At 37.9% G+C, this 26063-nt stretch overlaps 2 protein-coding genes and 1 long non-coding RNA gene across 4 annotated transcripts in view; 1 reads left to right on the top strand and 2 right to left on the bottom strand.

The window, feature by feature from the left end:
• The window catches only part of LOC107082540 (protein TANC1-like), a 55429-nt gene extending 37774 nt beyond the window's left edge, over positions 1 to 17655 (bottom strand). The window contains exons 1-6 of the mRNA XM_015371280.1: positions 17557 to 17655; positions 14974 to 15165; positions 12109 to 12201; positions 10546 to 10676; positions 7259 to 7559; positions 6415 to 6696 (exon numbers count right to left, since the gene is read on the bottom strand). Coding sequence (XP_015226766.1) covers positions 6415 to 6696; positions 7259 to 7559; positions 10546 to 10676; positions 12109 to 12201; positions 14974 to 15165; positions 17557 to 17629 — 1072 coding nt within the window. The 5' untranslated portion in view covers positions 17630 to 17655. The remainder of the gene's footprint in view (positions 1 to 6414; positions 6697 to 7258; positions 7560 to 10545; positions 10677 to 12108; positions 12202 to 14973; positions 15166 to 17556) is intronic.
• Positions 17656 to 18425: 770 nt separating this feature from the next.
• Positions 18426 to 20270, top strand: LOC107082523. The gene is made up of 4 exons (XR_001481138.1): positions 18426 to 18557; positions 19123 to 19295; positions 19542 to 19618; positions 19952 to 20270. It is a non-coding gene; the product is annotated as an uncharacterized LOC107082523 (long non-coding RNA).
• A 1632-nt stretch (positions 20271 to 21902) lies between these two features.
• gtf2f2 (general transcription factor IIF subunit 2) overlaps positions 21903 to 26063 on the bottom strand; it is a 7961-nt gene continuing 3800 nt past the window's right edge. The window contains exons 5-9 of one of the 2 annotated variants that reach the window (XM_015371304.1): positions 24684 to 24737; positions 22732 to 22813; positions 22510 to 22609; positions 22199 to 22342; positions 21903 to 22033 (exon numbers count right to left, since the gene is read on the bottom strand). In XM_015371304.1, coding sequence (XP_015226790.1) covers positions 21911 to 22033; positions 22199 to 22342; positions 22510 to 22609; positions 22732 to 22813; positions 24684 to 24737 — 503 coding nt within the window. In that variant the 3' untranslated portion in view covers positions 21903 to 21910. The remainder of the gene's footprint in view (positions 22034 to 22198; positions 22343 to 22509; positions 22610 to 22731; positions 22814 to 24683; positions 24738 to 26063) is intronic. The other variant, XM_015371305.1, reaches the window with a different exon arrangement.

The following is a 26063-nucleotide window of genomic DNA, read 5'->3' as shown; positions in this document are numbered from 1 at the left end:
CAAAAACTGTTTCCCCCTTTCGGGTGGAACACACCTGTCCTCATCAACACCGGATCCTACCTATATAGACAGCTGACAGACCATGTGACCCAAACATTTGGAATACAGAAATTCATAATCTGCTCCTGCAGTTAGGTTTAGGTATGTGTTTGTAATTGTTAAAGTTAGGGTAGGAGTCTAGGTTACACAATAGAAATGAATACAAAATGAATGGAAGTTAATGAAAGAACCACATGAAGACAGTGGCACATAACGAATGCCTTTATTTTAAAATAAGAGCAAGGACTTGTTTCAGTTTTTAACCTTTGGAGTGAAAACATTTTTACAAACGGTTAGGTTTAGGGCTAAGATTTCAATTTGGTTAGAGTTTGTAATGGTAAGGTTTAGGGTTATTGTTAGTGTTAGGGCATTTAAAGGATTAAAAATGACTGAAACTCAATGGAAGTCAACAGATGGTCCTCACTACATATAGCAAGACGAGAGTGTTTGTGTGTGTGTGTGTGTGTGTGTGTGTGTGTGTGTGTGTGTGTTTGTGTGTGGAAAAGAGATCTTACAGCTATCTCTAACCACATGGGAATAGTGCTGCACTCTAAAATACTATAAATACAAACAAACAAGTGATAAAAATGTACCATTTTTTTGTACATAGAGATAGCACAAAGTCTTTAATCATTTGACTGAGCCCTGATAGCCCTACCAATACAAGAAATCATGTTAATACGTTTTAGTTAAAACAAATATTTCTCATTTCAATTTATTTACATATTTCAAACAGTGAGAAAAAGCACTAAGATTTATTAAATTACTGTACATCTCTCAACCCACACTTCTACCATCTTTTTCTTTCTGATACATCTGCTAGCCCTTTGAGTCAATCATCCTCCAGAAACAGCAGTGTTACTGTGAGAGACTGTGATTGAAGCCCTATGAATATTATAATTTACTGGGCTGTTAAGAGAGCATAAAACCTGTTCTGTGGACAACATGGACCTCTTTTATGTAAAAGAAAAAAGTAGTTCAAAGCACTATGATGAATTATAATAATACAACCAGATCGGTGTGGTGCAAGAAATATGCAGCGGAAAAGAAAAACGAAACAAAAAGCAGACTTTTCCTCCAACATATTGGAGAAAGCTTTCAGGACACGGCACATGCATGCAGTTACAAATGAGAGTGGAGAATTGCAGCTTGAAAGAACATCCACAGTGAGAGGACGGAGCACAGTCTGCAGAAAAACAGTGTGAAGGAGGTGTAGAGTGGGATGAGAGAGAGAAAGAGATTACTGGCTAAAGACAGCCAGGCCAAATGTCTGAAAGAACCAACAATGCAGGGAATGAGTAAAAACATGTTTTCAGCCAGTTTTGACACAGAGACACCAAACCAGCTCATCCTTCCAGACGTTCACCATCCAAACTATCCCACACTCACTGCCCACAATCATCCTTGCACCTGATGACTGTTTAGCTGATTGCCCCTAAAGTCTTGTTGATCCTTCAACACTTTTAAAGGTTAACTGTTCAGACCCCAGTGAGCTCTCAGTGTCTTAGAGGGGTTGACAAGCTTTTCTGTTACAGAGAAGCTAAGAAAATCTATTTTGTTTAAAAAGTTGTTTTTTTTTCTCTTTCTTATACGATTATATTCAGAATACCCTGACAGGTTAGAGTTTCCAAATCCCAGTTTCTTTCTTCCATAACCATGCCCTACAATCTGAAGTCCTTTTAATGAGATGCCAGAGAAAGTGCTGAATAGAAACCCTTTTGGATTTCATAATCCAGTGGTGCACATTACCCATCTACTGAGGAGTACTTCCAGTCAGCTGGCTAAATGAGGGATACCACACTTTTTCTTCACTCACAAAAAAGAAAACTTTGATTGGAAATTTTACTCCAAAATACACATGGTTTAGAAAGTAAAACAGCTTCATTAATCTTAAAGTAGCAGCATTTTTAAACTACTGTTACAAGCTATGACTGACATCACTATTAAGTGGCTGACTGCAGGAAGGATTTACTTGCTAAATGATGCTTGTTAAATGGCCTGTATTATCCTATAAAGATAAAAACAACAAAATAGAATAACATTGTTTGAAATAAGGAATTTCCCTTAAAATATAGTCCTGTCATGTCTAGTGTTTGCTCCAATTCTGTTAAAACAACAGATATACTGTATGGATAACATTACCAGAGCTATAGGACACATAAAGACAATACAATCTAATTATATACTGGTTCAAATTAAGTGCCATAAGCTGCATTTCCATTACAAATTTGTGCAAGGCTATGTCAATATTCTGCTAATTTCAATAAAGCATTTTTTTTGGCAATTTCTGTGTTCCCATTAAATAAGAAATGCAATTAAACTGCGTTTATGTTCACGTGATAACTCTTGAAGACAGCATGGCAGCAGTCGATGTAAACAAATGAGGTATTTCCTTATTTCAAACACAGCTCTAGCACTCATTGCGCTCATCTTCATAAACTAAAGGTAAAAAATATTCCAACTCCTCATGAATACAAATAATTAACGCCATCATTCTCCAACTGCTTTCCGTCTTCATCTTTGTATTTTAATGAGGCAATAAGGTCCAGCTGCAGATCACGTGACTCGTTTGATGCCAAAAAAGTGTTTCCAGTGCAGTTTTAGGAAATATCAGAATTTTGAAAAGCACGTAAAACCACCTAATCATAGCATAAAAACTGTTTTAAAAAACATGAGTTTCTTTTTTGCATATTAAAAACGTTTCAATTTTAGCCAATTTATTTTCATAATTACACTGGTGAAATTCAGTGATTAATGGAAACACAACTACTGAATTAAATCTTTAAATGTGTTAAAAGAAATAAACAAGAAACAGTGCAGTTAAGTTCTGTTTATTATTCTAAATTAATTCCAAAAAAGTTAAAAAAAACAATCCACTGGACTTGGTTTCCAAGACATTTTGCTTCCCATCCAGGAAGTTTTTTCAATTCAAAATGTCAGAATTGGCGTTGAGTTTGAAGCTTTATAGAGTAGCCCCAAAAACTTGTTTTGGCTTAGAAAACATTCTAAGCCAAACATTGCACCCCTTAGAAATGGGGAGTCATTATGGGTTCTTTGTTAGCCTGCAATATAATATACTGGGCTATACCTCTGAAAGGGGGGTCGTTATGGGCAATTGTTGGCTTAGCTGCCCAGACGAGATGTTTTGTCCCCTGCATGGGGGTGGAGGGTTTAAATGATAGCAGGAAGGAATTTTGAATTGAAAAAGCTCCCGGGATGGGAAGTGAAATGTCTTCAAACTTGGAAACCAATTTCAGTGGATTGTTTTGAAACTTTTTTGGAATGAATATGACCTGGATGAATGAGAATCTTCACCAGCCTTCCAAATGAATACATTTTTTCTATCTGTTTAAACCCAGTTAGTTCCTTAAAATGTTCATCTTTGCAGCAATTTCTTATTCTCAACAAGCATTTGGTGATAGGATAACTAAATGCATTTTGTCATTCACCAATCCCTTACACCAGAAATACTCCAAATAAGTCCGTTTAGAAAACCAACAGGAAACACCCTCTAGAGTCAGATTTAAAACAGTCATAAGTCCTCACCAACCCCAACTTTAAAAACCAACAGAACATATTCTCATAAGGCATGTACCAATAGACACAACCTAATCTCGTCTATTTGAGTTATTTCTATCTACATAAGTCACAATCATTGGACTCGACATCTGTTTGAACAGACTGCATGGTTTCAATGATGCAATAACACAAAGAGAGGATGCATTGTGATTTTCCTATATAGCTTGAAATAGTTTACATCATCACAGCTCATGACAGCACAGAAAGCTCAAGGATTTCTCCCCAAGTAGAGTTGGATGTGATGCCGTTCTCAAATATGAGTTCTGATTTTTAAGATATTTCAGAATTAGAATTAGCAATCACAATTTCTACACAAGGTCAGCAAAAAGATTGGCAAGAAGTGAAAAAAAAGAGCCTTAGTGAGTTTGAAGGTAACATAATCTGAAAAAAAGGCACAGTTGGAGCTCTCCAATTATAATCATAACCTGTGCAGCAGTGGTTGCTCTGCTTGAAGGACGGCAGAGGAAAGATTTTGCTTTGTATTATTTCTTTCCCATTAGAAGACCTTACTACAAGAGCAAAGTACAGTAGCCATTTACTCAGTGGATTCACACAGGTAACATAGAAACAAGGTTTACTAGAGCTTTAAAAGTAGATATGGGTTCAACTTCTGTAAATAAATTTATTTCCTGCTTTAATTTGTACAGTTTTTTAAGGACATAAAAAGCAGTTTGAAACCCCAAGTTGCTAAGTTTTACAGAAAAAAGTAGGAAAAGGAGTTTACAAAGCTGTCAAATACACTAAACTGAAATTGAATGTGTCACATTAATATATAGTTTTTTTTTTTTATAGTAGCAGTGTATACTTTATAAAGATTGCTGCTAACACTTGAGTTTCAGCAGAAAAGCAGTGAATACGTCATTAGCAGCTTTTGGTGCAGCACACGGCAAACAAAAGTGAAGGACACTGAAGAATCCTATTGCACAATCTTCTTGCAGGAAAAATAAAAACATGATGGTCTATTCAATTCATCTAATGTGCACAGCATCACCTCCAAGCAACCATCACTTTATGCAACTTTACAAGACAAATAGATCAAATTAACTTCCAGTTATGTAGAATCCATTAAAATTTTTATTCAGTTATGTTAAAATTACTCCTGTTATGCTCCAGTCGAGCTGAACTCAGCTGATCATAGAAAAACAGATAGTAAAAGGCTTTCACCTGAGGAAATAGTAGGGCTAGGAGATTCATTGCATTTGCAATATAATCACAATTTGACAAAATGCAATTTTAATAACACTATATTTAACAAGAGTAATAAACAACATTTATCCCTCCTGCCCTGTAAGTGGCAGTAAAATGCTTGAAGTGGGTTCGTCACCACACAGAAAGGTAGAGAGAGTTGTAGCCAGCACGTAGATCCATGTAAAACTTTTTCGCACAAAGGTTAAAGTAAAGTCCTGCAACAATGGAGATAAGCAAGCTTTCAATAACTAAAAGCCTGGCATGACACATCAACGAGCTTATGGTTAGTGCAAAGGAAAATCAAAATAAAATTGCAATACCAGTTAAAAATAACTGCAACTTAGATTTTTTGCAAAATCGTTCAGCGCTAGTAAATAGACAAACTGAAAACCTTTTTCTTGGAAATCTTCGATGCCAAGATGGGAGAGCAAGCCTTTTTTTAAAAAATGTCTTAGTATAAAAGAGCTACTTCATCTATAATTTCAGATTATGAGCATAACACTGAGAACAAACAGCCATTTAGCCTTTCAATCTGTGAAATTAACTAAACATGAAAACTGAAACAAGCACCATTTTTCATTTAGGTTTTTGTTTTATTTGAAATGCTGCATTTTCATTAGATAAAATGATTAAGACATTCCTCTGAAGTTTTCTTCTCCTAGTTCATATTAGGGCCCATTTTCTATCAAGAATATTTATGTGATATTACATTTCTCATAGTGCTGTAGGAAAGAATTTAGAGTAATATTAAGTTGTTTGTCACAATTTGCCTTAAGCTTCATGGGCTTGGATTTGAAATTAATGTGAAAATGGATTCTTGCTGCCACTGTACAAGCGGTTTGGTTCATCTTTATTCCAAATTACATCAAGAGAGTCTAAATGAAAGCAGCAGCTGACAGAAAGAAACTGGCAGGCTTTACTGTGAATCCGCTCCTTAGGGAACCTCTCTCTTTTGCTTTCGACACAAATGAACTGACATCTAAGGGAAGAAAAAGAGCCTTGTGCACCAGCAATAGATCGTGACTGTGGAGAAAAGGGGAGGGGCGGCGTTACTTTTATGACAACTGGAGGCCTCGCAGGACTTCTAACTGGTGCTGCTCGCCGAGCGTTACTAGTGGTAAGTAGAGCACATTTGGAGGCGCTGTGCAGCACAGAGATATGCTGGATTACGCCTTTACAGTATTTAGAAAGTATCGAATCGACAATCGATTCAATCACTACCATTCACACCAAATTAATCACTCCATTAATTAATCACCCAGGTCACAGCTGTTACATCTATGCTCTCATTAGCCTACTTCATGTTCAGTATAATGGAAGCATTGGCAACTCATTCACTTTCTCGCTAATTATGTCTCATTTGTTAAAGTTTTGCAAGAACCAAGACAGAAAATTGCATAAAAACAGCATAAAGATGAGTTATGATCAGGACTATATTCAGCTTTTCTAAAGTCTCTGCTCCTTGATTAGAAACTGTGACCTGATTTAGAGAAATTCATGTTATTCATGAGCTCTGTAGGGGGCAGAAAGGTTGTTTTTATTTTCTCGTAAACCTTATCCATGTGAGCTATCTTCATAGATAGTAAAAAAAAATAATAAAAACTCTACCTGCCACTGAATTTGGCCGGGGCATCACTAGTGAAGAGGGGCCTTGAAGGTGGTGCTGTGGGAGGGGTCTTTTTGGCGCTGGTGGAGTCCGGGGCTCCATCACCTCAGTTCTGGCTAAGGCCTCGAGTTGTGTGGCTGGCAGATTGTCTCTGCTTTGCCCAGGATGGTGCTCGTCACTTGCTTGGACCATGACGCTAGTGCTGCCCCCTGGGCTCTCCTCCTTTGTTAGAACATCACTGGAAGTGCTGCGTTCCTCATTCTCAGAGGAACTTGTGATGGTTGCTGAAACAGGAAAAACAAACCACAGTTTAAGATGTACAATCCATGAACAGTTTGGGGCCTTATTTTTTGAACAACACACCTTTTCTCAATCAACAGAGAGAAACAGGAGACATGACCTCTTTGATCAGCAGGACTTCGCTGCACTTGATGTGTCTTTTGTAATCAACTATAAATATAAACTCTATTTAAGGAGCAAAAAAGTGTCCTATTTTGAGAGAATCAGACCCATACGCAACAAAGACAGCGCTGTCCTAGTTTTGACAGCAGGGAGCTGAAGCCTTAAGGCCGAAGTGGCACAAGCAGCTCAGAAAAACCACATGTGAGGTTAGGGCGCAAGTTTGAAGATTGAAATCCTAATTATGTTCCCAACAACTTCCTTTGGCTTTAAAATACAATTTCAAAAGAAATTGGTCAATAATGATGTTTCAGGTGAATTTGTTTACTCTTTGGCTTACAGTCCTGTAAAAGAAATGCTTCAGCCACAGATAAAAAAAAATAATAATATTAACACAACCTTACATAAGGTGAGAGAATATCATCTATAAGATCATGTCATACTCACTTATAATGCCACTATCCTTGCTCTCTAAGGTGGAGGTGGGGCTCTGAGATGGAGGCCCAGGACTGCTCACAGAGATAAGCCCAGAAGTAGGACAGGGAGCAGGGCTGTGTGCAGGGCTGGAGAGGGTCCCACAGGGGCTGGTCCTGGAGCCACGGTGTGGAGAGGATGAGGGTAAAGGCTGGGGTAGGGACTGGCCTCCAGCACTGGTGCTCAGGGTAGATGTGGGACTCTCTGTACAAGGGGAGGTGGTGCTACAGGTGAGGGTGGAGCTGGGACTCCCTCCTTGGACAGAGGTGTCGCTCTATAAATTAGAAGCAAGAAGAGAAAGAAATTCAACATTAAAATGAATAAAACTCATTTGAAGACACGTCAGAGAAAGAGGAACATTTTTAGTACATCTTACTCTGTCAGTAGTCTTTAAATCTTTTTTTATGTACCTTATGTTTATGTCTGGAAAACCATGGAAAAGGACAACAAAAATGTATGGAACTATTTCAATTTTCAGTCTTTACTCTCAAACCCATTCTCTACATATGGCATCCATCCATCTATCCATCTATCCATTTTCTGTCACCCTTATCCCAAGGTGAGGTCCAGTCTACAGGCGAGAGGCAGGGTACAACCTAGACAGGTCGCCAGTCCGCCGCAGGTCAACACAGTGACAAACCGGGCAAACAACCATTCACCGTACACACTCACACCTAAGGAGAATTTGGATAAGCTAATCAAGCTAACAGTCATGTTTTTGGACTGTGGGAGGAAGCCGGAGTACCCGGAGAGAACCCAATCCATTTGGTCTAAACAATATATCTAATTTGAACGTGAAAATGGGAATAAAAGACAAACATAAAAAATCACTTCCATTGAGCAAAACCAAAAGCTTATTTCTGCATGTTGTATCACTCTAAATCTTTGAAATGCAAAGTACTACACAAACATTTTAGTTAAAATATTGCTTAAGTGTTTGAATGTAAAGGCAGAGGAAACAATTTGCCAAGCACATCATTCGGTCCCCTGGGCGGCACCACCAGGCAGCACGTGAGCAGAATTAAGGCTATGGGGCGATGTGAGTTGTACTTTAAGGCAGCAGCCAGTCTTACCTCCATTCATTCCACATACAGGTCAGAGTTTTCAGTACTCGCAGAAAATAGCAAAGTAAATCTTTAAGCTCATAATAGAAAACTTAGAACAAACTAAAAAACATGGCCTTTCTGTATGAGTTATCAGAAGAAAGTCTTTCCTCTCACTGGAAAAAATCTATATTTCAGGTTGTTTTTTCTTAAAATAAGTGTATTTTTTCTTGAATTGAGGAGATAAATGAGACACTGGAACAAGACAATTTACATTTAAAATATGAAAAGAACAATTACCTTGTCTCATTTCAAGTGCATATTATCTCATTCTTTTATTTTAAGAGTAAAAATACAAATTCCATTCCATTTGCAATTCATCTTATTTATCTACCCAAATTAAGGGTAAATGAACAATATAAGAAATGTTGACTTACTCCTAGATCGTTTTTGCAGTGTACAATGAAATGTAACTTAATTCAAAAATGAACTCAATTATTTTTTTGGTTACTTAAATCAAAATGTAATGAGTTGTTTCTAAAACTCACTTTTCAGTAACTAAACTCATGCATTTATATCCTTACAACTTCAGTTGAGGGACATGAATGCAAAAACAGCCCATATTAATGGTCAACCATGGAGGTAGAGGGGTAATGATTTGGGTGTGTTATGCTCATGTTTTGGCACATGAGAATTTTGTAGTTGGAACTGAGCTTGAACTGGACTGCATACCGGTATTAAATATTTAGATGTTAAAATCTGAGGCTATCTGTCTAACAGTGCAGCTTTTTCACAGACCCAGCTGAAAATCAACAAAAAAAGCGGAAAAATCTCCCAAAAATGTAGTAAAATTCTGGACCCAAATAGTGCTGCTATAAAGAAATGTTCTTATATCTCAGAGAGGGAATCTGTTGCATGTTTTATAGCAAACTGAATAATGTTAAAAGCTGCTAAATCCTGGATTATTTGGATTGTTGCTTGGTAAATTAAATAAAAACCTTTCAATGGTTGTTCAAGGAAGTGTGCTACCTGAGCACGATGAGGAAAGACTTGAAAATATTTTAAACTACATCTGCCTTAAATATATTTTCTCTTCTTTTGTGGGAGTGCTGGCCTAGTGGTTCAGAGCAGTGGCCTTGTGCTCTGAGAAGGTTGCAAGGACCCCTTAGCCTGCCTGAGCAACACGCTTAACCCCACACTGCTCGCTGGGTGCCGCACAATGGCAGCCCACTGCTCCCCAAGGGGATGGGTTAAATGCAGAGGTAAATTTCTCCAGTTTGAGATCAATAAAGTTCAATTATTGTTATTATTATTAGTATGGTACATCAAGTGCTTTAAGTCAATATGAGTCTCTAGGAATAAAAGTTGTCCTTATTTGCTCTACATTTAAAGAGTGGAGTTTGTACCCAAATTTGTCCTTAAGTTCAACATGTGTAACAGCTTCGGCCTTGAACCAACATTGGGATAGGAACCAAAAGTTGTGTCTTCAATTTTCAAAAGTATGCCTGATTATAGTTATACTTATAGACTAATTTGGTTTCTAGAGAAATGTGCAACTTACTTTTTAAATGTTCTAAAAGATAAAAGATTTTCTTTGATGAAATGTTATGAATTTTGTTGAACAATACCAACAAAGGAAACAATGAAAAAAAATCACCAAAGCATGCAATGTTAAAACTCTAGAGATAAAATCCTGATTGTATTAATAAAGAAATAATTTTTTTTTTATTACTTTTTTTAGAGATTTCAGTACTAAACTGCCAAGTTTTTTGTGGCAAAAATTGCCTTCATTTGTTTATGTGCTTTTACAGCCTCTTCTTTACTGATGTAATGTTTCTGCAACACAGAAACTGTCGGGAGTTTAAGGCGGTGGATTTTAAACAGCTCCTTCTTATTCCCATTATACCATAGCCTCATCTATCTTAGCCAGGACAACCCACATTCCTCACATGAACCATGCTATCTCTGTAAAGCTGACTGAATCTGGAGCTCAGGTGGTGGAATGAGGCTGAGAAAATGGGCCAAGGCTGAGCAAGGCAAAGGCAAAGAGACTCACAGAGGAGTTAAAACCTGTCGGTTTGCAGGAGGAAAAACTGAACCCTGCGAATTCTTAGGGAAAAAGATCTAAAATACAGTTTATTGTCAAAAAGAAACCAACTCTGTATGTGTTTTCCTGCTTTATGGCCTCAGAAGGCTATAAATCAATATACATCCCACCTTCTTTTCCCTCCTGTCCTCCATTGGAGAGCTAGCAGTGCTGCCCGGTGCTTCGCCCAATAAGAAGCATAGTCTGGTCATCAGTTCCTGGGTAGAAAGGGAGGAGCCGAGGTGCGGCTCCACGTGGAGGTCTGATAAAGACACACAAAAACAATGCATAGTTCATAACTTGAATTGGGAGAATGTCAGACAAAACAAGAGCTCCATTAGACAGGCACCACCCATTTTAGCTGAGTTTTTCCCATGATGGCTCTCAATGTATGCATCCACAGGTTAGCACGACCCCCAGCTGCACCAGTTATGAGTGTACACACAGTGGCCCTCCAGTCCGCGCCCCCAGATGGGGCAGCGGTGAGAGATTGTTGCGAGGCTGTGAGATTCCCTGCGCATACGCCTGCCAGGTGCTCTCTGTCACGATACGGGCTGTGAATTTCAATGAAGTCAGCGGAGAGCCCCAGCTCTCGCCTCAACCGTTACTTCAGGAGAGGATGGGCTGACATGGGGCCATGTGCTGCATTCATTCATCACTGTTGGAGACTCTCTCACACGTTGACCCTGGCTAATCTGAGGTGTTTGCTCACCTCAGCAAAGAGAGCCTAGAACACAGTTTTTTCTCTATCTCTGTGCCCACCATTACATTCCTACATCATCATACCATATGTATGCACTGATCTCAGCTGAGTAACATGAATACTGAATAGGCATTTTAAAAAAAGAACAGGATGACGGGACATCATGGATTACAGGAACAGTTCACTCCTCCTCACAAACATCTTTTGGTTAAGACATCACATTCATTCCTCACTCCCTCCACTGCTTTTTTTCTCCTTCTGTTATCCATTTTAAGATCCTATACAGGATTCCTTTTCTCTTATCAAAAAAACACATTGTGCGAAAAATAAGACCAGTGCTGGAAGAACTAAGACTGATTTTAAGAGGCGAGAGTTGACCATTTTTGTTTAAGCACAGAGAACAGTTGTAAACTCTCCTTTCACACTCAACCGCAGGACACGTTGGTGAAAGATTTGTGCTTCAAAGGGGTTTACAGGGAGAAAAGTTTGCTTTTAGTTAGCAAAGTCCAATTATGAGCAACACAAGGACATTACTGCATGTCCAGTACTATTCATCAAACCACCTGGCAGTTGCCAATGGAAACGGGAAGCTGAGAGGTGCCTGGCAACTGGGAAGGGAAGATGCCTCATGAAATCTGCTTAGCCTAAGGGCAGCCCTGTGGTCAAAAAAACAGGGAGATAAAGCTTGAAGAGGCGTATTTTCCCCCATGATAGCTTTGATGCAAATAAATCTGCTTAAACAACATTAAGTTAAGCAGATCTTTACTTTCAACTACAAAGACATAATTTACCTTACACAGATCTCCAGGTGGGGGAACAACTTATCCTACAGCCTTCAGGGAGTAATTAGCACACAAACCCTCACTTTTTCACCTCATTCATTCCTCTGCCTCACTCTCACTCGGATTCTTACCCAGTTTCATTGATCAGTACCTGAGAAAACAAAAAAACGGACACGATGCTAAACACGCCCATGCGCTCTTGTTCTCACCTCTGTGGTCTGTCTTGCCACGGCAGGAGGCAAAGACGAGAGGTTCTCTTGCATTGGAAGAGCCATCCACATACCCCGGCTTCCTTGCTCGTCCTTTGGCCACGGCAGAGAGGCAGGAGGGAGAGGGAGGAAGAGCAAGCCAGGGAGGGAGGCAGGGATTGGAGGGTGGAGAAAGGGAGGGATGAAAGAAAGTGAGAGAGACAGAGCGAGAGAAGGAGATTAAGCCTCCAAAGATGAGATCTGCGGTGCAGAATTCTGAATTGTGTCCCTGGAGTAAACCGCAGAATGTACACAGTGTGGACCATGCATGCAAACATTATTGATGGGATTGGAGGTGTTTATCTATGAGAAATTCATTGCTCTGCTGTGTGTATGCGTGTGTGGTAGTGGAATCAGGGCACACTCATGTGTGGGTGTGTCTCAAATTATGCATCAGCATCTCAGGGTTGTTGGAGGCAGGTTCTCCTGGAGAGGAGATGAGGCGTTCAAAGATGAGGCATTTGCAAACAGGAGTGTGCTAGTTTTATATTCTCAAGGGGAATCCTGTGTGGTAATAAACTATAAAAATAATAAGAAAACACAAACTCTGAGTAACACACTGTGGCATATCCAATAGCACATGACCACCGAGGAATCGGAGGTTCTGACGCTACGGATGTTAACTTGCAGTAATTTTCCTTACTTGCTTGGGCTGCGGCAAGGATGCATGCAATGAAATGTAATAGGACTGTTTTTTTTCTGAATGGCTGGTGCCACTTTCTGAATGATACTGCCACCTACTGTTTCTCCTAATGTAAAACAGCCCTGAAACCTTGAATTACACCTAAACATTAAGCATGGTGGAATTTACTGCATTTATATTACATTTCCATTTTGCTTTTGTTTTTTCTACTTGTGCAAAATATGAGATACTTTTCCTCTTTCTTCAAGTTTGTGAACCTTTCTGGTTCCTTAGATCCAGCTGCAAGAGAGGAGCCCTTTGGAGAAAACTTTAAGCTAGGATGCACTTCCTGAATATCTTTGCAGTCTTTGTTTAAGAAAAAATGAACACTCATAATTTATCTGACAGAGGACAGCTGCAGAGATTTAGCAATGCTGCTCCGATAGAAGTGTGCAGACAGGACTCAACTCCTTTACTGTGTGTCTTTGTTTGTCTCTGCTTTGCAGTTAGAAGGACTATGATGTCACAAAAGGAAGCAGCTTGAACAAGCTATGAAATAGGAAGATGGAGACATCACCAATGGCTCCTACTTTCACTTCTTTTTTTTCAACAAAGTTATATATTTAGTCAGAATTATGAATTCTTTATTTAATGCTTATATTAAAAGCAAAGTTTCCAAAAATCGCAAACAGCTAATAGGTTTAGTTCTGATAAATATCTGTACAATTAAATATATATCTTCTTTTCATAAAACAGCATTGCTGCAGGTTTTAATTGATTATTTTAAAATTCACTGGTTCATCTAAATTAAAAATAATTTTATCTTCAAACAAAAAAAAATACTTAGAACTTAGGAAAAAAATAGTTTCTTAACATTTTTTTGTACACTTAATAGAAGGTGATAATAGTGAAAACATGTAAAACAACTCGATTCAATGCTTGGAACCTTGCCATTAAAAAACAAGGTAAAAGAGGCCGAAAAATAAATTGAAATAAATTGCTAATTGATCGATTTGTCGACTAGTTTTTAAAAAAACTAATTAATAATCAGATACCAAACAGTGCTTAATAGGAGATTTTTCCTACAGCTGAACAAGATTGCAGATTTCTGGTCTATCACCAATTCTCGATTTTTAAAAAGCCTGACATGTCGATACCGATTTAATAGATATAGATTTTGTTTAATAACTGACACTGTTAGCTGTAAAAGATAAAAAAATAAAAATAAATAGTTCAAACTTATCGTACTGAAAGGCATTAACCGGTACCCATGGAATCATAAAAACTTCGGAAATTACTGCTCTCAAATATAAATCAAAGTTTATAGCAACGGTTTTCAAACTTTTGCATTGAGAGGGGAGATCTATGGAAAAGATCGGTTTCACTTTTAAGTATCAGCTGATCAAAGATTTCCCAAAAGGAAAGAAATCGAGGCTAATAAATCGGCCGGCTGACCGATCGGTCCACCCCTACTTATAACATGCTTACAGACAGGGAATGTTTCTAATCTCAAAGTACAGTGTTGGTGTAATAACTCCTTTCAGTAAATTATTCTGTCAACAAAAGGCTGTAGAGTCTGTAGACTCCACTCAATTATTCTATACAAATACCCAATAAATTTAATAAAATGTTAATAATCCCAATTAATCTGATTGATCGTTCCAGTCAGCCCTATTTTTATAAGAGAAAAAAAATCTTTAAATGAGCTGCATCACTCTTTTTCATTATCTTTTCATCCCCTAGAGCAATAAAGAGAAATGACTGAAAGTTCATTGGCCCTGTTTCAGTTCTATTCGTTATGAAGTATTAAAGACTATATCAGGCATTACATAAACCTCGTTAACAAAATATCGAAAAAACTGTATTGTATACTTTCTCTTTATTCATGAATTCCCAGTTTATTTGGTGTATAGATCCTAAATAATAAAGAGATCCTGACATTGAACAACCTAAATGAGGGACATTGCCTTCAGTTGTTTCCCTGAATTATTAACTCTGACAATCTGTCTTTTGTTTTTAGGGGGGGCCCTGAGGACACCGTCTGTGTTCACTGTCACATGTATGGAACAACTGAATGCACAGAAGCTCTGCTAATCGAAGCAAAGCCATGCAAGAGCATCTTGCTCCCTCTGCAGCTAATCCCTCACACAAAGCTCCATGTCACTGAGACATCACTGCGTGTTGATTATTTCAAGGTAACCCACCTGGGAACTTGACGCATGACTGGGAGGAGACTATGTCGGCCTGGCGAGGGAGAAGCGGAGAGGAAGGTAGAGAAATAGACACGACTCTAGTCAGTCTCTTCCGATTTAGTTGGCTTGCGTTGTGAGCGTGGTGGTGCGTGGCACGCTGGCCGCTGCCTCTTGGCTGGATGCCGGGCATGTTAACCTCAACACCTTTAAGGAATAGACATGAAAAACTGTTTATTAAACACAACCAGGAAGCAGGACATATATCACCTCAGGGATGCAGCGTGAGTTTAAGTTGGCAACCTCTAATGTAGTAGGCCATATGCTTCACATCATGGGTGGTTCTAGACAGGGGCCATCAGGGGCCACTGCCCCTATAAAACTGATCCTAGTCTCCTATTATGGGCCCTAGTGCAAACATTTAAATTGAGGCAAGTCATTGTTTCCCGTAATTTAAGGAGGTAAGGCAATTTGCAGATAGAATAATGATTTATGTTTAAAATGAGAAAAAAACAAATTCATTATCTTATTTATTTATTTATTTAAGGATCCCCATTAGTCTCTATGAGTGTAAAGATTACTCTTCCTGGGGTCCCTTTTCAACAAAAATCATCACAATCAGTACATACAAAAAAACTCACAATAGAAACAACATAATAAAAAAAAAAAAACAATCAAAACAAACAAAGAAAAGCAAAAACATAGATTATGTTTCCCTAGTTAAACAAACAGGATTTCCTCATTGATTACAGATTTCATAAGATTTAACTGAAATGAGACATAATTTTGTATAAATCTCATATTCTTTGGCAACATATTCCACAGAGAGATGGCCCGGTAAATAAATGTGTGTTTTTTTTAATCTATTAGTTCTTGGAAGAGGCAGAGGTAAAGTCAGAGTAACAGCTGGTCTTGTATTAAGCCTGCGTCTGCTGTAAGTAGGCTCTAGTTTAGAGAACAGGCTGACAGGTTTGTGTGAAGTCCAGATTTTATGCAGAGACACCAAAGAACAAACAACTCAATCTATCTTTGACTTTCATCCACAAAAGTCTCTGATGCAAGACAGCAACATCGGTTCGAAATGCACATCCCAGAACAAGTCTTACAGCCCGATTCTGACCTATCTGGAGTCTGCTTAGGTCTTTCTGACCAGCTTTTGACCAGATAATGGAGCAATAGTCCATGTGACATAAAACTAAAGACTATTACCATTTTCCCTGTTTTTAAGTGTCTAAAATCTCATAATTTTATTTGAAGAGCAAAAATTCTTATTCCTTTGGCAGATCATCTTATTTGCCTGCTCAAATTAAAGGAAAATGCACAAACTTTAAGACATTTTTGCTATCATTAGATTAATGTGTACTGTTTAACACTAAATCAATTTCTTATGATGATATACACTGACAGACAAAACTATGACTGATTCATCCCTCGGACCAATTTAACATTTCATCTTTACAATTTACTTCAATTATTATTTAGAAATTACAGTCAAATATGCACTTCAGCTGTATTAAAATAACTTCAGTTTGAATCTATTAGATCAAGAGTCTCTAACCTTGGCTTTATGGTTCACTATTTTGTGTGTTTGTTATTCTTCTGTTCTGTGCTCCCATTAAAAATCCCTAGCACCCCCTCTCTTTCCCCCCACCCCCCCAACCCCACCCCACGATAGGTTTAGTCTACAACCGCCACTGCCTATATATCAGTTTGCCTGTTTATTCCAACCAAGCTTTTAAAAGTGGGTCTGAATCTCCAAAAAGACATCCTGCAACAAACTGAATACTTATTGCAATCCAGAAATAAAATATTAGAATGACGGTGTACGAGTAGAACATCAACCTCTGATAATACTGTTATTATGAAGTGCAAACTGGAGAGAAATGCTATAAATAACCTACTGTAAATCTACAAGACCATTAAAAGCAGATGAAATGATGTTGGTGTACTGTGAACGCACTATTTGATTTTAATGGGACTGACACAGTTCTATGTCCTCCTCTCTGTTCTTTGCTTCCCAGTGCAGTGCGTTATTAAATATTAATAAGCAACATGCTTGCTCTAATACTGAGCTCTACTTATGTTTATGTAGCTTCACTGTGCAAGCTGAAATCTCCTCTGTACTGCTGCAAGTTGACAAGCTCACCCTCTGAAAAATACATAGGGCTTCAAGAGCTTGCCAAATATCCAAGCTGTTAATTCACTGACAGTTCAGCACTGCATCCATTCTCTGCTGCATGTTTGCAAATCTGCAGGTGAATTTCTTCTCCTTTCTATATATTCCACTGGTTCCTTTGAATCTTGTTTAGTAGGTCATGATGTTTGATCTGTCCAACTTTGACTGACACACTTAAAAATAAAAGCAGCGGGACACTGTGAAGGACTGGAACCCACTGATGAATTGGGCTAATTGAAATGGCTCCATTTGCCTCACCCTGGAGAAGAGAATCTGAACATTATCTGAATAAAGTGTTTTCATTATTTCTATAGAGAAGGCATGGAAATAATTCAGAATAAATAGACTGTAAAATACCAACATAATAGTAGACATAATAAGTGTCTCTTTAACTTTTATTATATTAGTAGTTATATTCTTACCTGCATTTTTCTGGGTCTTTTTGTCTCCTTTTTTGCCTCCTTCTTTCTTATTTCCGAACACAGCTCTGAACATAACTGGGCTCCTTCTCTGGTCTGTACCGCCTTGGAAAGAAAAATAATAATAATAAAAAATAAATAAATAAATTTGAGCTAATTATTTCAAACAAATCTTCCAGTCCGACGTTCAGTTGCTCTCGAAGGACTATTTTAAGACCGTTGTTGTGTTTTATAAGGTTCTTTTCGCTCATAAAGGTGAGGAAAACAGAACAACGATTATTAAAAACAAATGGTGCGCTTCTACAATTAAATCAGTGGTTACCTTTTTTTTTTCTTTTTTAAATCGTCTTGGGTGCCAGCATGCCTTCACACAAATCCACTGGAAGCTGCAGAGAGATCACTTTCTCTGGCTGGTGGAGTCCAATTAAGCTTTATGTGACGCGCGCTCCCAAAATCATCAAGGGAGGCGGGAGCGCGTCTCATGCGCGAGAAAGTGTGCCTTGCGATCTAAATTTGGTTTAAGCATTTTTTTTTTCTTTTTTTTTACCAGCCTTTTATGTTTTCACTTAAAGGGCTTGATTTCATCATCAATGGACAACTATTTATATCACCGTTGTTTTTTTGTTGTTTTTTTAACACTACACACTACGATAATCTACAGATGTAACAACGTAACAAATCTATCATGATGTACTACGAATTAATTGAAACAATCCAATAAATGTGTAAAACATCAAGACAACTAAAGATCGTTTCTGAACTATTTGACGTGAGTTATTTAGACCTTATTATTTCCGTCATCTCCTTCTGTAAACACCAGGGGGCGATAATGTCCATTGTAGTTCTCTTTCAGCCGGAAGGGGGCGACAATGAGCAGCAGAACCTCCTTATAAAAGCCGCGAGCTAGCATTTTAGCTTTCTTTTCACTAGTTGGTTGTTAGAAGAACCTACGATGAAGTTAACAATGTATAACAGAGTTAAACCTACACTTGTTATGTTATATGGTGAGTATTACCGCACTATTATTCCGACATATTAGGCAACTCTTGACTATAAGGTTTACTTTTATTTTCTTCCCGAGCAGTGAGCACGTGTAAAGTAGCTAGTCTCACGTTGTTGGAGCTAATCGGATGTTTTCGGTCCTTTGAGGTTTTAATGAAATACATTTTATTTAAATGGGTTGAATCCAGTTTATCTAAACGTTTAATGATTATGGCAGTGTTTTTTGTTTTTTTTTTGTCTCGTTTGGTTTCCTGTTTTTACTGGAATGGTATGAACAGACACGAGGATGACACGTGCACTAAACCATAGATCGAGTTTTTCTGTGTCTAAACGAACATATCATATGTCAGCTGCGAATAAATAATCATAATTACTTCATTTCAGGTATGTATGTAAAAGTTCCAGGTGGCACATTTTGATGATTATAAAATAAGTGGTGCAGCATTGATTTAAGAAACAATGGGCTCATTTACATTCTAATAATGTAATTTAATAAATATCCTCTCAGAAACAACCTCCATCCCTCTAGGTGTGTGTACTGTAACGTTTTTTCTTATTTTCCTCCAGCTATTCGTTCATTGGATGGTGTCCCTCCTCGAGCCAGATATTAGATGATCATTGGCCTGATCGCCTTGTCCTGATCAAAGATGCTGCGGCAGCACACTAACTAACCAAGGACATCATTTGTCTCCAAAATGAATGTCCAGTGTCTGATCTCTGGGGTAAAAAGAGGCGTTTCTGTAAGTGTGTTTGGATATTTATGCAATTAATTCTGAGGATTGTAATTGCATCTTTGACAGCCTGGTTTCTCTGCTGTGGGATATCCTGGGTTTAATTTGTTCAGATGCTATAAAAAATGTCCCTGCGCTTTCTATGCACCCCTTAGTGGTGTCTCAGATTGAAGAAGGGAGAACAAACTAAAACAAAAAAACTGTGAATAAATTATTAGAGTGAGCTCTAAGTCTTCAATTTCCTTGTCTTAAAAGGTACTGTAACAACGAGATGACGTCCAACTAAAGTTGTGGCAGGGAACCAATGAATTGTTTGCGACTGACAACTGCAGGTGAGTACAGGCTTGTGTGTAGAATGATTTTGATTTGCATCCACTGATAGACCTGAAGCAGCATCATTGGCTTCCTGGTTTGCAAAGTGATGCTAAACTGAGCCTTCCTCATGCTAAACTGAGCTTTCTGACTGCTAAGTTTAACAGTAGTCAGACTAAATTGAGGAGAACAGGTAAACCTGCTGGGCATGATGAAAGTTCTCTATTGTTATCATTCAACTTGAATAAACTTCATTTTATATATACCTCAAGTTTCAAATATGTTAAATCTCAATGGCTGTTATTGAATGTTATCTATGCTGCATATGTACTAAAACAAATAAATCCTTACAGGAAGTGAAGACTGATCTACAGTCATCTGGCAAGGCTTGAGATGGTTTCATCGTCCCGAAGATTGGCCAGTTTCATTGTTTCATCATTCAGGATTTTATTTTTTTTTATGAGCTGTACATCTGCAATTGGTTTCATTGTTGAGGTTCTTAAAATAAAAGGTGGAAACTATTTAGTTGTCAAATTTTTAACATGGATATTTTAAAAAGACTGCTTAAGTAATGCTTTTAAATATGACAAATATCTGGAGATGTCTAAATAGTATGTTTTGTGACACGGCCTAAATCTGGTGGGTATGGAGGTATGTCATAGTTTCATTTTTAACTTTAGAAAGTTAAACGTGTCATTGATTGTAGAATAAATCATTCAAGTGTCCAACTTGTGCTCCATCTATACTTTTTTTTTTTTTTTGTCCAGAAATGATACAAAATTAACCATCTCCAAACCTTTGTTATTTTTGCCAACTGATAAGTAATTAAATTTACACAATGTAGATCAAACTGTCTTTTCAATAAGAGTTCTGGTATTAAGGGCATTTTGGTTGAGAATTTTGAAAAGCATTTCAAGTATAATGTAAGTTTAAAATCAAAAGTTGAAATCGATGCGAAGTGTATTGCATCTCAACCTCTTCACCATTTGTTTACAAGATGGGTCCAACTCATCACAGCAAAAGCAGACTTTTCAGTCAACTAGCTGGGTAACCACAGAGAAAAGCATTTGAAAACTATAATTAATGGAGGGTATCAAAACTAGGAAAAAAGGATACTGTTTAGATGGATTCTCACCTTTGATCATCCATAGTATTTAAAGAGACATTTCTAAATGAGGTGATAAACTGCTTTTGATTAAGATGAATTTAGAGTTAAGCTACGATCCTGCTTCAACTATAAAAAGTTTTTGTTTTCCCTCACATTTGACTTTTAGTAACATCAGCGGTTAGATAAGAGCCTGACAGCAGATGAAAACCAAGTGCAATAATTCAATTCATAAATACTTGATCCCAAAATGGGAGGTTTCAGAACAGCCTGTTCAGTAGAGGGTGAAGATATTTCACTTAGGATACAATTTCAGATGTAAAAGAAAAAGGAAAAAACAGCGGGACGCGGTCCGAGGTCCTGCTGCCATCAAAGGCACTGCCCTAGCTAATTTATGATGGTTCTGACTGGTATTTATTTCCATAAAGCATCAAACATTCAAGAATCTGGGTCAGATTCTTACATTAAAAGTGTAACCAAGACTGAGTGGGATTCCCCACCTGACTTTACCCTACTGGCGAAATAAGTTCAGTAAGAGCTCAGGTCCAATTATAGCAGTCATTAAATTTACCCTCTAGAAAATTCATAGCATTCATGCAGATAAGCTCCAGGGAAATTCATTTTGATCCATGAGGAAACAAGTGCATTAGAGCCATCAATTTTTACCTTAATGAACTAAGGAAATGTGCAGGTGTTTTGCGCTAATAAGCTGCGAAGACTGACAAGTTTGTATTTCACTTTTTTTCACATTTATCCCAAGTTTTGGGTTTCCAGCTGTAAACCATGATTATATAAAGGCTTGAAAATGCTCAATCTGTAGTCCACTTTTTTTTCTTACAGAAGATCAGCTGTTTATGAATCACACAGGCAAAAATTAAAACGAGTAACAATCAAACTTTATTACAGAAGTCTTATTTCAAACACTTAAAATCCAGTAAAATCAGAAGTTTTGATCACTCAACATCACATTTACAAGTTTATTCCCCTTCAAACTAGAAAAAATAAAATAAAATCTACATGTAGAAATGTGATCAAAAGCAGCTGAGAAATCTGAAAAGTGAGCCCTCCAGGCATGGTACCAAATAAGGACACGGGGACACAAACCTTTAGTTTGTCTTCTAGAAACAACTCAAAGTTGATCAAAGTAACTTCTGGCATTACAAGAGTTACAAGTTTACAAGTTTACATATTTATTTTTTAAAAATAACTATTCATCAGTTTTTTCCTCTCCTTGGTAATGTCTGTACTCTGGCTTGAGTTCCCAGGTATTCTTGTGTGTTCCCTTTACGTTGTAGATGCCAATGTCACGCAAGATTTCCTTCAGGTAAGTCTGTGGGGGGAAAAAAATAAATAAATCATATGTAACATTAAAATATAAAGCTGCTGTAGCTGTTCCACTTATTTCGTTATAAAGAAACCTCAGTGAACACAGGACTCAGTGTGTGCCCTGCGTTTCCATAGTTTCCCAATAGAAACTGGGCCCCTCGAGTCTTACCACAGGCTGTTTGGTGATGTCCACCAGGTCTTTGATGTTGTAGTACTGGTGTTTTTCAAATGCAGAGAACAACATGTCCAACACTTGCTGTTTGTCAGATCTCGCTCTCTTGCCCTCCTCCTTCTTCCTCCTCTCGTGTTCACGCTGCAACAAAGTAAACAATAAGCTCAGTGACGAGATTTTTACCCTTAACATCCACACATATAAAAGAAAAATTTATTATTTAGCCCCCAATATTGTTTTTTTTCCTCAAAGAATGGATGTTAATGTTGCTTTTAATTCTAGTTTATCGTAAAAAATAAGTCTCTTACATTGTTTTCATGATTGGCTACAGGTTTGTAGTTGGTTGTGACAGGTTTCATCAACTGTTGGGACAACCTAGCTGGTTTGGAAGACTCTTCGATTTGCAGCCTGTGACAGATGATTAAATAAACAATTCAGAAAACCGACAATGAGGAACATTGAACTGCTATGGTTAGCTGAATTGATTAGCCTACGGCGCTGACTTGTGTGTAAGAAAAAAAATAACATACCTTTTTAATTTCATGTAGCTTTCACTTACAGCAGGTCTGCATTCTGCTCTCTGCACCACCACTCCTTCCAGGGCTATTTTATCTGAAAAATACAAAAGCTAATAAAAACATTGGATAAAATGCATTTAAAGACGTTTCAATCCAGGTTAACGTCATAGATGAGGGGGAATGAGAACCAGAGATATTCTTTTCAACTTGTACCCAAAACTGCTCTGCTCAGCTCAGCAGGAAAGTACAACCACTCAATCTAAGCAGCTATAAGTGCTGTCAAGGTTTAAATGATTGATCAAATTTAAAAAGAGAGGCTCTGATCTCTGGGATGCTTGTCTGTCAATTCTTCCTTCACCAACGCACCTAATTCATAACACTGAGCAAACTATTATGGAAATAAGGCCACTGGATGGACGTTTGCTTCGCTTTTGAGACGATATAAGAAACACTCTTCTACCACAATTCATTCACACACCTTTATTAAAAATAACCATTTTCTAAATGTTACTACAAGGATATTTCCAAACCAGTACTGATATAATGCTTTATTCTGTATTTTACTGAAAGAGGCTGATGTCAGTTTTTTTTTAGTTAATAGAAAATGGTGATAGTAACTTGTGAAAAAATAATAATAATGATGCCCTGTGACATCTATATTTGAAACATATATATTTAGAATATGTGACACTCTTAAAAAATGTGATGAGTGATATTTATATATATATATATATAAACACTTTTCTACATAATGTAAAAAAAAAAAAAAAAAAGGAAAAAGATTATAATCAGAAAAAGGCATCAAATATTGTGACTGAAAATGCAAATTAATATAAAGGTATATTATATCATAAGCACAGCAATAAACCTCTAAAGACCTGTGGGATTCTTTGGATGCTCGAGTCTATGATTGAGTGTAGGGAAGCCTGTACTACCTAAGCAGCATCAATGTCCTCCGAATGTTCACTATTTCACTTGCTATTTATGTCATGATCTGGCCTGTTTGCTCCTCCCTAATTAGTAATTCCTTTCACCTGTCGTTTTCCCTCAGTCTTCCAGCTATAGAGCCTCATTAACAGTGAGCCATGGAGGTGAGTGTGTCATGGTTAGTGTGGAGATCTTTAGCTCCAGCAGGATACTACCCTATTACCCAAACATACAAATAAACAATCAAAGGACTGGCTGAGTATAACTGAAAACCCCCCGATCCTGATCAACATCCACATCTTGGTCCTATTAAAATGCCTGCATGTGCAGAAAAACCTCTTAGACAATTTGTGAGGAATAGGGCAAACTTTCTTAGTGCATTGTCAGATGCTGGTTATAATATGCATATTAGTCACATTTTGTTTAATAGTTAGTTACAAAGCATTTTTGTCAAGCAAGTACTTTTTGATCCAGAAATAAAAGGAGATAATTGAATAATTCTGAAATAACTAAATATTTCATGACTGTAAGACGTCCCAGCTTCAAAAGTCAGTAGTGGCAAAGCAAATATGATTAGCTAATTCAATTTATTCTCAGTCATATCCATTTAGAAGAAATTGTTTTATTGTTAAATGGGTAAATTTACACACAAGTCCAATTCAGATTGGGGGGACGTTTTAGACCAATATATTTAAAGAAATAATTGAAAATCCAACTGCTTTATCAGTTTAAAGCAGCTTAGAATGAAAAGTGAACAAACTGTCAATGATTCGTAGCTAAAGGTAGATAAAACAACCTTTCACAAAAACCTCAACCAAATTTTCCCCAACATGCTTATCTATTTCCGTCTTTTCAAAGACACGACTAGAGAATCTGTCATTAACAACGAGTTTCCAACAAAAGTCTTGAATAAAGCCTGTATCCTGCTTCGGCTGAGTTGCCACACCTCTAAACACCCTCCAAGTTAGGACGTGTCCATAATGCAGCTTCCAATCGTCCAACTATTCTCTTACGTTCTGCAAAAATAGAGGACTCACCTGGACCCGCCCCCGAAACTGAGCTGCTGCCATCAGATCTTTCTTCTGACTGGCCTACAGGGAGGGAGGGATGGTGCACATGAAAAAACAGGGGGGGAGGATACAGAATGAAGGGAGGAGGGGGTTGGATAATAAGAGCCATAGCCAGGGTTTAGTCCAGGACCAAAATGTTAAATCAAACAGCTTCAATGCATATTTTCTGACAAGCGGCAGCTAGAATGACCTTAAACCACCAAGCAAGCAAAGATGCTGCGTATCACATCCAAACCAGGGCTGCACAGAGGCTTCTTTTTCAACCTGCATTTTAAAAAGGAATCATGTAGAGCTGGAAAACATTGCAGGGAGAAGAAGAAGCTCCACACATTATGAAGCAGTGTTTTTATACGTAGCATTTAAACAGTGCAGCCCCATGCAGCACAAGCGCACACATTCAACTAAACGGTTTGCACTCAAAGAAAGAGCTGCAGCACAAGTCGGTTAGGACCAAGAGCGCAAAAAATAACAAAACAAACAATACATTAATACCACAGAAAGATATTTGAAGACCAAACTAAGCCAAGGAAGCTCATGCAGAAATCAAATCAACTCCACACGCAGTGATTTGTGCCTTTCCCAAATACAGCCAACGCAACAGTTCTCACACCCAATCCATCACTTTTACTCAAATTAGACTGAAGAGGTGAGCCAAAGACAAAGGAGCAGCACGATATCACACAAAGAAACTTCAAGTGTCATATATGAGGACCAACAACAAAAAGCAGACAAGATATAAACAGACTGTTTTCTAGTGAGCGTTCACTTAACCACTGTACGGAACATTACTGGTATGTACGTTGTTACAGTGGAAGAAAAAGTCTGTTCCCAACACACAATGCAAAGTACAGGCAAGGGAAGGATTAGGGGTGTAAATAATAATCATTTTGTATCAATGCATCGATCCAACAGCCGACGATCCGATGCATTAATACGTCCGCAAGACAATCGATTCATGTTTTTTTTTTTTCCCTCTGGTCTATTTTTATCCATTTGCTCCTGAACGTAATTCTCCTCCCGTGCTGTGGTGGCGCTAAACCTATTTTGCACTCCAACCTCGCTTCCTGGTTACTCTTACAGCAGTGTGTTGCAGTGAGCTTGACACAGACATTTTTAATTTATGCCCAATATTGAAGCGTGGTCTGTTCTACACACTGTGGGTCTAGATACGGCCGAGGCGGTGAGGAAGTGAGAGCGAGTTTAGTCCGACGATGGAGGGACATGAGGGCCAAAAAAAGCGGAGATCCAGGTGGAGAAAGGGTCCCAGCGTTCTCGCGCACCTCGCTCTTCTAGCTGGTCAAACTTCACGAGTTGTTTTCCGCAATTTCGGTCATAAAAACAAAACAA

Source organism: Cyprinodon variegatus, unplaced genomic scaffold (assembly GCF_000732505.1).
Source record: "Cyprinodon variegatus isolate N-32 unplaced genomic scaffold, C_variegatus-1.0 Scaffold55, whole genome shotgun sequence".
NCBI classification, from domain to species: Eukaryota; Metazoa; Chordata; class Actinopteri; order Cyprinodontiformes; family Cyprinodontidae; genus Cyprinodon; species Cyprinodon variegatus.
The sequence above is the reverse complement of the archived record's forward strand: the minus strand, read 5'-3'. Positions and strand labels throughout refer to the sequence as shown.